The following is a 12,363-nucleotide window of genomic DNA, read 5'->3' on the forward strand; positions in this document are numbered from 1 at the left end:
TGCACCTGGCCAAGAATGTCTTAGCAAAGTATTCATGGCATTAGTGACCAGGGTTTCTAATCTTCTGTTACCTTGGTTCCCAGATGACTTGTCAGCCTTCGAGGTGCAGAGTGTGTGCTACTAGAACTCAAAACACTGGCTGTTTCATGGTCCATTCGTGTAGTTGAACCCTAAAAATTAAGCAAATTATAGACAGTATAATTTAGACTATAGGTAAATACAGATAACTTCATGTTAAGGTACTCCAAATGAAGTGTCTTTATGATAAAGAAATAAATACATCATAAAAAGTATGACCATTATAACTGTTCAAACTATTTTTTACCTATAAGCTTACTAAGTATATTTTAGAGAAAAACTAAAGAAAGGAGGATTTCTTGCATATGAGCATTAAACTGCAGTATGGACTTAACCAAAGACTGAAGAAATTCTAGGGTAGTAATTTTTCATAGATCAAAATAAATAAAACCACATTCAGATAAGTTCACTGATGAAAAGCAGTGAAGGAATGTTCAAATTCTGAAATGCTCCAAATTGCCAGAAAACTAAGTATGAATTTGCTATAGTCCAAGTTCTCTAAGATCTCACAGTTTAGAAAGGGCTGTTTGAAACTTTTACTGGAGAAAGACATGAAAAAAATAAATGACTGCAGTGCAATATAATATAAACACCACAGTAGAAGAATGAACAAAATACTGAGGGAAAACAGGAAGAAAGAAATTACTGCTTAGGGACTATTAGAGGCTGTATAAAATCAGTAACAGTTAAGGTAGGCATTTTGCGACAGGAGACTGACTGATGGAAGAGACTGTGCAAAGGTACAAATATGGAGAGCGTGGAGTGTTCCAATGTAACGTGAATAGAACACAAGGTGTATGGTCAGAGATAAAGATTGGGTTAAATCAATAAGTATCTTGTGTCATTTCAAAGACGTTGCTGTCAAGCTGTGGAGTCACTGGACTTCAGGCAGGAGAACGGTACAATCAGAATTATGTCTTAAAAACAGCATGGAGAGATCACAGGTAGGAAATGAGGGAGTGGGTATTTTCAGTAGTTGAGTGGTTCTGAGGGCACAAACTAAGGCAGTGGTAACAGAGAAGTGGGGATGCTCTTGAAGGATATTCAGGGGGTCAAATTAATTGGCTTGAATAACTTGACTGGATGTGAGTAAAGAGGCTGGGAGTCAAGGACAACTTGGAGGTGCCAAGCTTGGATAAATGGATAAGTAATGATGCTATTAATGGATATTGGAAACTCAGAAACAAACGATGGCTTTCATTTGGGAACTGAGCTCACCTTTGAATCTGACATCCAGTAAGAATGCCCAATGGGCATCTGAAAACATAGGATGCAACTCTGGACAGGAGCTGGAGTTGCAGATAAATATCTGGGACCCCATAGCTAAATCCATTCATTAATAATTAAGGAAATGACTCTAAGAATAGTGTCAGCAATATTTGCAGGCACTCTTTTGCAGTTCTCAACCTTGCAAAACGAAAAGCTAAAATGTAAGTTATTTGAGGACAGAAACTTTATTCTGTTCACTGCTGCATTCTTAGTACCAAGGGTGATCTTAGGATTAGTAGGTATCCACAAAATACTTGTTGAATTATAAATAAATGAGGAGCTATTAGTAAAATCCGTAAGAATGTCAAGATGCAGGACATCATTCGAATTGTCTTTCAGATATATATGCTCTGGCTAATTGGAGAAGGGAAAGAGCAAACCACAATGGGAGTAAAAGGTTCTGAGGACCGTGAGATGGCACCTCCTACTCTAGAGGGTACAAGGGGTAGAATTTTGGAACCAACACACCTTATAATTTCCTTTTGTGCATAAACTTCACTTTTGGTGATTTTTTTCTTTTTCTGTCTTTCTTTTTTTTAGAGATGAGGTTTCACTATGTTTCCCAGGCTGGCCTTGAACTCTTGGGCTCAAGTGATCCACTCACCTCAGCCTCCAGAGTAGCTGGGACTATAGGAATGAGCCTATGAGCCTAGCTATGGTGACGTATTAGAAACTTTTCTTCTCTGTTAGCTAGCAACCTAAACTGTTTGCCAGTTAATTTCCACTTTGGTAGACAACATAGGAAACTGCTAACAATGCATTCCTAAGTGATTTGTCAGGATTTTTACCAGGTAATAATTAAGTGCTCATACAGAGATTTCTGAATTCTTCATAAATTCCTTGTTCAAATTTGTTATAAATTTGTTATAAAGTCCTTAAATACGTGATACTCCAAAGTTATTTTTTATGAGGGCTGCTTAGAACTTCTGTATAAGTCATGTTATAAGCTAAGGTGAGGTTTTCCTGACTAGTGCACAAAACTATTTTAGACCATTAGTCACAATAATTAGCTATTTTAGATCAGCATTTTTAAGAGAAAACTACATTTGTCAAAACTCATTCAACTGTACACTTAAAATTGATACATTTTATCACACACTAATCTTTCTTCAATAAAAGTGATCTTTAAAAAATCCTAACTTGAGAGGTTTTAAAAAATATGTCCCCATATAAAAGCAAGAAAATCCATTCTTCATTTTATTCATATTCACACAGAGAAGTCTGGGGTTGGACTGAGAATACTAGCTCAGAGACCAGAGTGGCTCCCCTTTCCAGTCTCTACTTCCTTTGTGGGTCTGGACTCTTTACGCTTCAGGGACACTTCTAGGACAAAACTAATTACTAATCCTCCTTAGGGAAGGGAAAAGAGGCATCAAGGAAAGACTCATCTTACATCTCTTTCCACTGCCACCAGCTATTGACTGCTTCTGGAATGGTCTTTAAATCCACATGCAACCAAGCAACAAATACTGCCCGAGCCCCTGCTACTTTCCAGGTAGTATGCTAGTCACCAGGGATAGAACTAAGACATTCTCAACCACACTACACACAGTATCTAGATGAGAAGCTGAACATGAAAATACATATGGGTAAGTGCTTTGACAGAAACTGTATGAACACACAGGAAGACGCACAATTCAGTCTTGGTTCCTGAAAAAGTGGCATCTGAATTTGGACTTGAACCATGAGGAGTAATTTAGTTAATAATAAGAATGAGGGAGATTAGCCACAAGGCAGCCCAGGCAGAGGCAGAGGCATAAGCAAGGGTCAGAAAGAACATGGTATATTTGTGTTTGTGTGTGTGTGGAGAGGAAGGGGAGGGAGAACTACAAATAAATCTGAACATAAGGAGCTCACTCTGGTTGTAATTAATAGAGGTAGATCTGAGGGACCGAGACTCAGGCTAAGGAGGATAGTTGGGGCTTTTTTTAGTAAATTCAGACAAGGAACCTTTTTCTTGGTCTATAGAAGGGAAATGAGTCTTTGTCCTGAAGCAAACACACAATCTTTGAAGATGTCTAAATATCTTTACTGTTTGTAGGTAGCCTCCGAGATAGATCTTTCCCTCCTGGTATTCATGCCCTTTTGTAATTCCTTCCCCTTTAGTCTTGGCTAGATTTAGTGACTTGCTTCTAGTGAATAAAATGCTACAGAAGTGATGAGAAGCACTCTCAAGGTAAGGTTACAAAGACGTGGCTTCCATCTTGGGCACCTCTCTTGTTCCCTCTGAGGGAAGCCAGTTACTATGCTGTGAACTGCCCTGTGGTGAGGCCCATGTAACAAAGAACTGATGTCTCTCTGGCTGACACCCAATGAGGATCTGAGGCCTTCAATAGCCATAAGTGAGCTTAGAAGCAGATCCTCCGGTTATGCCCTGAGATGACTGCAGCCCCAGCCAATACCCTGAAGTCTTGTGGGAAACCCTGAACCAGAGACAGGCAGCTCAGCTGCACCAGGATTTGTGATCCATAGAAGCAAAAATAAGTGTCTAGTAATGCTGTTAAGTTTTGGGGGCAATTTGTTATGCAGCAATAGCTAACTAATGTACTACTTGAAACAAAAGAAAACAGGAGGTTTAATTACGAAACAAGGGAAAACTTGTTTCCACAATAAAACATGTTTCTGACATTCATTTCGGTGTAGACACCAAATATTTTCTAAGCTTCAGTCTTAGTTATCTTCCTATGTAGCTTCTGGATTTTGAGACACTCCTCATTCCCCATCTGTCTCAGGAGAAATTTAGATGTATTTATTATTAGGAGATACCAAGGGGTACACATACCCGTACTCTCTATGAGCCTAGAACTTGGTCCATGAGAATCTTTCTTAGGTGTTTTATTAAGGCTAGACCTGAGCCAACTTCTTTCAGAGTGACTTTCAGAGGGACCAGAGTCTCCCTATCCACAAGAAATGGTTAATAACTTCCTAAGAATTGTTTCCCACCCAACTCATAACTAAATTCTGAAGAAACTTGAGTGTGATGGACTTTCTCACAACCTCAAGACCTGCTAAGTCAGTCATGATTGCACATCCCTTGAATCAGCCTTGCTCACTGTCCAAAGATAGAAGCACTTGCTGTATCATTCCTGACTCTCAGTGTCAAACTGTGTGAGACCTTATTTCCCACTGTCCTTTTTCCTATCCAACCTTCCTGTAGAATCCACGTTAAATGCTTTATAAATACCCATACATCCTCAACTTTTTACTTCATGCTCCTTTTATTTCCTGGTCTTCAACTTTCTCTAAGACGTTGCTTTTTTTTTTTTTTTTTTTTTTGAGATGGAGTCTTGCTCTGTTGCCCAGGCTAGAGTGCAGTGGTATGATCTCAGCTCACTACCAGCTCTGGCTCCCAGGTTCAAGTGACTCTCCTGCCTCAGCCTCCAGAGTAGCTGGGATTATAGGCATGTGCCACCACTCCTGGCTAATTTTTGTATTTTTAGTAGAGACAGGGTTTCACCATGTTGACCAAGCTGGTCTCAAACTTCTGACCACAAGTAAGACATTGCTTCTTTGAAATGACTAGTAAATCCAACATATTTCTATATATTTCAGGTTGGATTTCTTTTGGTTATCACTTTCATAATTCTCTTCCTAGTTTTTAACAGCTTTGCACTGCAGTTATTCTATCCCACTTGTCTGGAAACATTACAACTACAGATGAATCCAACTGTCTGTTTTCCCTACACCCTGACATGAAGTGCCGGGCAGCATTCAAGAAATGTGAGCATGTGAGAAACTTACGTAACTCGCTAGGATGCTGTCGATATACATTTATGGTCACCAATATACCTAGACCCTCCATGCCATAACTGCCATCTTTTTGTTTCCCTTGTCAGCTCTCCTTTCTTTGGCTATTTCTGATATCCTTCATTTTGTATTATACAAAACTGTGGCTCTTCTTCTCTTACTGCATATAACTTCTACTTTATAGAAAAATAGAAGCCAACAGACAAAATTTCCTCAACTTCTTGCTAACCAGAACCTTAAAATTACCTGCATATATATCCATCTCCACCTTCTGCTGTGAAATCAGAGTTCCCCTCCTCCTATCTAAGGTCCAGCCCTTTAGATGTGCTCTGGATCCTTTCTCTCATTTCTCTTTGATCTTAGTGATCTTCAACTCTTCTCTACTGGCTCCTTTCCATCAGCATTCAAACATCCTCATCTTTTCTATCTTAAAAAACAGAAACAAATTTTCTCTCAAACTTATAGTCTGTATCAGTTAATGATCTTTTCTCTCTTGGGCAGTTCACATCTAGACATCTTTACAGTTAGCTAAAATTGCTTTCTTCTACTTTTTGTTTTCAGATAGAGTCTTGCTCTGTCGCCAGGCTGAAGTGCAGTGGCAGGACCTCAGCTCACTGCAACTTCTGACTCCCGGGTTCAAGCGATTCTCCTGCCTCAGCCTCCCGAGTAGCTGGGATTACAGGCACACGCTGCCATGCCCAGCTAATTTTTGTATTTTTAGTAGAGACGGGTTTCACCATGTTGGCCAGGACGGTCTTGATCTCCTGACCTCATGATCTGCCCATCTCGGCCTCCCAAAGTGCTGGATTATAGGTGTGAGCCATCATGCCTGGCTGCTTCTCTTCTACTTTTTAACCTTCCATTTAACTTCAGCTCACTCCAATATAATATAGTAGGAAAGAAGGCCCAAGGAAATTGCATTTGACAAGATCAGCAATGAACATTTTTTTTTTTTTTTTTTGGTGAAACCCAAGGTGATTTTTTAGTCCTCGTGGCAGTTGTGGAAATTGTTAACTTTTCCCTCTTTTTTGGAACAATATTATTCTTCTGCTTTGGATATTTAGCCTAGGTATTCATCTTCTCACTGTATACTCACTGGGGATGTAAAAATCTTTAATACCTTTAATTACCAATTCTTTACCCTTCCTCTCAATTCCAAATCTAATAGCCTACCTCATATTTCTACTTTGTGTGTTTATTTTTTTGAGACAGGGTTTCACTCTGTTGCCTAGGCTGGAGTGCAGTGGCATGATTTCAGCTCACTGCAGTCTTGACCTTCCGGGGTCAGATAATCCACCTCGGCCTCCCAAGTAGCTGGGACTGCAGGCACATGCCACCACGCGTGAGTAATTTTTTTTTTTCTTTTTGTATTTTTTGTAGAGACAGGGTCTCCCTATGTTGCCGAGACTGGTCTCAAACTCAAGTGATTCACCTGCCTTTGCTTCCGAAAGTGCTGGGATTACAGGCGTGAGCTACTGCACCCAGCTGCATTTCTGCTTTGATGTCTCAGACCTAACATCTTTAAAGTTAAACTTAACATTTTTTCAAAACTAGACTCTTATTTTCTCTCACAAACCTCCTCCTTATCTAGCGTTATTACTAAATTGCATCACTACCCTTCTAGCTGCCTAACAGAAACCTAGGAGTAATTCTTGACTTCTCCTTCCCCCTAAACACTCATATCCAATCCCTAAGCTTGACTGATTCTACTTCTTGAATATTCTCAGATACTGAAATCTACTAATTTATAGGACATACAGATTATAAAGAAACATGTTGAAGTATATCATGGGGAGTTATCAGCAAAACCGAGAGTATGAGACACTATAAAAAAAAACCTTTGGAAGCCAGGCATGATGGCTCACACCTGTAATCCCAGCAACTCAGGAGGCTGAGGCAGAAGGGCTGCTTGAGATCAGTTTGAGTTCAAGACCAGCCTGGGGAACAGAGGGAGGCCTAGGGCATGGTGGTGAGCACCTATAGTGCCAGCTACTCGAGAGGATTGCTTGAGCCCAGGTGTTCAAGGCTGCAGTGAGTTGTCATTGTGCCACCGCACTCTAGCCTGGGTGACAGAGTGAGATCCTGACTAAAAAAACAAAAACAAAAATAAAACGCCAGGAAACCATAAAGAAAAAAGAAAAACAACTTTAGTTCTTCAATAACTAAGTGTCCATAAAACAAAAAGAAGGAACATACAGATTAGAATGACATCAGAGATACACTAATTCCTATTCACGGACCTTATCTGGACCCTGAGGCAAATAAACTGTGAAAAAGACATGAAACAACTACAAGTTTGAATACTGACTGGATAGATGATGCTATTAAAACAATTACTGTCAGAGTCTTTGGAGATGTAATAATGGCACTGCAGTTATTTATTAATTTTTTAATTTTTTTGAGACAGAGTCTCACTTTCTTGCCCAGGCCAGAGTGCAGTGGCGCTATCTTGGTTCACTGCAACCTCTGCCTCCTGGATTCAAGTGACTCTCCTGCCTCAGTTTCCCGAGTACCTGGGACTACAGGTGCACACCACCACTCCCGGCTAATTTTTGTATTTTCAGTAGAGACAGGGTTTCACCATGTTGGCCAGGCTGGTCTCGAACTCCTGACCTCAAGTTATCCGCTCGCCCCAGCCTCCGGAAATGCTGAGATTACAGGTGTGAGCCACCGCACCTGGCCAGTTATATATTTCTAATAAGTACTTTTATCTTTTGTAAATACACAGTGAAATAGGGAAGAAGTGATGATGATGCCTGGAATCTTGTTAAAAAGTAAATTGGGAGGTTAAAGTGAATGGGTTATATGTGGATATGAACCACTATATTATTGTCTTTGTATATGTTTAAAATTTTCCATAAGAAAAAGTTTTAAAAACCAGTGGCAGCAGAGTGGGTTTTTCTATCATTCCATCTTTTTCCTACTTTTAATTGAACTTTATTATTATATACTGGCTATTACCAGAGACCTGGTTCTAAATTTCAAATAGAAAAGCTGGGGTTGCTTGAAAAAAAGAAAAAATCGTGAAAGAAAAAATGGATTAAAAACTTCCATATCTACAAACCATATATAGATAGGAAAAGATATCTCAGAAGTATTAGTAAATGACAGAAGTAAGTTTTAGTATAGTATAAAAAATAATGTTTATGTAAAAAATTATATAAGGTTGATTCAAAAGTAACAATGTAACTTATAAGAAGAATAAAAAGTACTGGAAAAACTAATTTCTTAAATTCCCCAAATAACAAATTACAAAAACCTAGAACTCTCTAACATACAATTACCATAGTAAACTGTCAAATTATAATTGTCATAGAAACACTCTGACGTATAGAAGATATTTAGTTAAAACTTTCCAAGGGCTGGGCATGGTGGTGCACGCCTGCAGTCCCAGCACTTTGGTTTTACCTTTTTTTTTTTTTTTTTTTCTTGAGACAGAGTCTTGCTCTGTTACCCAGGCTGGAGTGCAGTGGCACAATCTCAACTCACCGCAACCTCCACCTCCTGGGTTCAAGCGATTTTCCTGCCTCAGCCTCCCAAGTAGCTGGGATTACAGGTGCATGCCACCAAGCCCGGCTAATTTTTGTATTTTTAGTAGAAACGAGGTTTTGTCATGTTGGCCAGGCTGGTCTCGAACTCCTGACCTCAAGTGATCCACCCATCTCAGCCTCCCAAAGTGCTGGGATTACATGTGTGAGCATTGTGCCCAGCCAATCCCAGCACTTTGGGAGGCCAATGTTGGAGGATTACTTGAGCTTGGGAATTGAAAACCAGCCTGGACAACACAGTGAGATCCTGTCTCTATAAAAAATTAAAAAATCAGCCAGGCGCAGTGGTATGCACCTGTGGTCCCAGCTATCTAAGAGGCTGAGGTGGAGGAATGGCTTCAGCCTGGGAGATAGAGATTTCAATGAGCCGAGACTGCACCACTGTACTCCAGTCAGAGTACAGTGACAGAGTGAGACCCTGTCTCAAAAAATAAATAAATAAAGTTGAGAACCAACTAATAAATTATACACATAGTTATATGCTAAGCAAACAGGGATCTGGCCTGTATAATTTACTCCTAAGCTTTTTCTTCCATTTAACTTCCATGAGAAAGTAAAAACAGATCAAGAAACCCTTTATTTAGCAGGGATATTAGTCGGCCTTCCACACACCAAATATTTATTGTTATCTACTATTTATCAGGGACTGTGGGGGTATGAAAATAACAAAACTAGATAGAATCCGTGCCATTCTGGAGCTTACAGTCTAGTGGGGGAAACAAAAATACTAATCAAGTCATCACACAAATTAATGTAAAACTGCAAATGTAGTAATCTTCAAAGGAGAGGAACATGCTGTGATAGCCTATGATAGTGAGATTTGATCTAGCCGAGCCTCTCTGAGAAACTGGTGCCTAAGCTCCGACACACATGAACTGGTGCTAACTGAGCAAAATGGGATGAACCAAGCACTACATGAAACAGTTATACATGTGTACAGGCTGTGGTAGGAGAAGGCCCAGTAAATATGAGGTACTGAGAGAAGGCCAGTATGGAGATGTGAGAGCAAGATGCGACATAAAGCTGACAAGATAGGTAGGGGCCAGGTTGCCTGAGTCACAATAAATGGTTATCATTTTTCTAACAATCAAGGGAAGCCAATGAAGGATTTTTCAAAGAGAATGATTGTGGGCAGGAAACCAGGTGAGAGAAGGGGTAGAATACATTCCCACGTGGTGGTGAAGAGAATTACTCTAGGACAAAACTTTGGCAGAGCACACTGCTGTGATCCTGAGAAAGTCAAAGAGACTGATTTTCATTTTCAGTTAGTGTTGGTGGCTGTCTTTTGAGCAAATAATAAAACAAAACAAACTAATCAATCCCAAGAGGCGGTCATATGTATAGATCCTATTTAAATGAAAGGACTATTGGAACAACAAATCACGGTCCCACAGATACAGGTCGCACATTTACATCAGGATCTCGGAATAGCTGCAATATCATTTTAAAACAGTGACTGAAGACATGATTGTATATTTAGAAAACCCCATCGTCTCAGCCCAAAATCTCCTTAAGCTGATAAGCAACTTCAGCAAAGTCTCAGGATACAAAATCAATGTGCAAAAGTCACTAGCATTCATATACAACAACAACAGACAAACAGCCAAATCATGAGTGAACTCCCATTCACAATTGCTTCAAAGAGAATTAAATACCTAGGAATCCAACTTACAAGGGATGCAAAGGACCTCTTCAAGGAGAACTACAAACCACTGCTCAATGAAATTAAAAAGGACACAAACAAATGTAAGAACATTCCATGCTCACGATTAGGAAGAATCAGTATTGTGAAAATGGCCATACTGCCCAAGGTAATTTATAGATGCAATGCCATCCCCATTAGGCTACCAATGACTTTCTTCACAGAATTGGAAAAAACTACTTTAAAGTTCATATGGAACCGAAAAAGAGCCCACATTGCCAAGACAGTTCTAAGCCAAAAGAACAAAGCTGGAGGCATCACACTACCTGACTTCAAACTATATTACAAGGCTACAGTAACCAAAACAGCATGGTACTATTACCAAAACAGAGATATAGACCAATGGAACAGAGCAGAGCCCTCAGAAATAATACCACACATCTACAACCATCTGATCTTTGACAAACCTGACAAAAACAAGAAATGGGGAAAGGATTCCCTATTTAATAAATGGTGCTAGGAAATCTGGCTAGCCATTAGTAGAAAGCTGAAACTGGATCCCTTCCTTACACCTTACACAAAAATTAATTCAAGATGGATTAGAGACTTAAATGTTAGACCTAAAACCATAAAAACCCTAGAAGAAAACCTAGGCAATACCATTCAGGACATAGGCATGGGCAAGGACTTCATGTCTAAAACACCAAAAGCAATGGCAACAAAAGCCAAAATAGACAAATGGGATCTAATTAAACTAAAGAGCGTCTGCACAGCAAAAGAAACTACCATCAGAGTGAACAGGCAACCTACAGAATGGGAAAAAATTTTTGCAATCTACTCATCTGACAAAGGGCTAATATCCAGAACCTACAAAAAACTCAAACAAATTTACAAGAAAAAAGCAAACAACCCCATCAAAAAGTGGGCAAAGGATATGAACAACACTTCTCAAAAGAAGACATTTATGCAGCCAACAGACACATGAAAAAATGCTCATCATCACTGGCCATCAGAGAAATGCAAATCAAAACCACAATGAGATACCATCTCACACCAGTTAGAATGGCAATCATTAAAAAGTCAGGAAACAACAGGTACTGGAGAGGATGCAGAGAAACAGGAACACTTTTACACTGTTGGCAGGACCGTAAACTAGTTCAACCATTAGCGTAAGACAGTGTGGCGATTCCTCAAGGATCTAGAACTAGAAATACCATTTGACCCAGCCATCCCATTACTGGGCATATACCCAAAGGATTATAAATCATGCTGCTATAAAGATATATGCACACATATGTTTATTGCGGCACTATTCACAATAGCAAAGACTTGGAACCAACCCAAATGTCCATCAATGATAGACTGGATTAAGAAAATGTGGCACATATACACCATGGAATACTATGCAGTCATAAAAAGGATGAGTTCGTGTCCTTTGTAGGGACATGGATGCAGCTGGAAACCATCATTCTCAGCAAACTATCGCAAAAACAGAAAACCAAACACCGCCTGTTCTCACTCATAGGTGGGAACTGAACAATGAGAACACTTGGACATAGGAAGGGGAACATGACACACCGGGGCCTGTTGTGGGGTTGGGGGAGGGGGGAGGGATAGCATTAGGAGATATACCTAATGGAAATGACGAGTTAATGGGTGCAGCACACCAACATGGCACATGTATATATATGTAACAAACCTGCACGTTGTGCACATGTACCCTAGAACTTAAATTATAATAAAAAAGAAAAAGAAAAAGAAAAAAACAAAAACAAAACAGTGACTGAAAGTAACCAGATAGTATTAGCAGCATTAGTGTCATACAAACACCAATTTGGTGGGCAAGTCTACGATTGCTACTGCTAAACAAACATGCTTATGTTTACCTCTGAATCCATAGCACTATCAGAGTTCATCACTTAAAGGAGGAATGAATACCGGGCCCTGATTTACTATTTTCAATAGATCTTCTTCTCTGCCATCCCTAAACTGACATCAAAGACATGATGTATGTCATGGTAGGACTCTGAAGTAAGACAACCTAAACTACCACACAATGGAAATCAAGACAGTGCTTTC

At 39.7% G+C, this 12,363-nt stretch overlaps 1 protein-coding gene across 15 annotated transcripts in view; it reads right to left on the minus strand.

The window, feature by feature from the left end:
- Window positions 1–12,363, minus strand: part of LOC105499964 (APC regulator of WNT signaling pathway) — a 144,143-nt gene that overhangs the window by 30,459 nt on the left and 101,321 nt on the right. For all 15 annotated transcript variants that reach the window (XM_024787152.2, XM_011772858.3, XM_011772854.2 and 12 more), the window contains one exon: window positions 72–170. In XM_024787152.2, coding sequence (XP_024642920.2) covers window positions 72–170 — 99 coding nt within the window. The remainder of the gene's footprint in view (window positions 1–71; window positions 171–12,363) is intronic.

This window comes from Macaca nemestrina, chromosome 6, assembly GCF_043159975.1.
Source record: "Macaca nemestrina isolate mMacNem1 chromosome 6, mMacNem.hap1, whole genome shotgun sequence".
Taxonomy (NCBI): domain Eukaryota; kingdom Metazoa; phylum Chordata; class Mammalia; order Primates; family Cercopithecidae; genus Macaca; species Macaca nemestrina.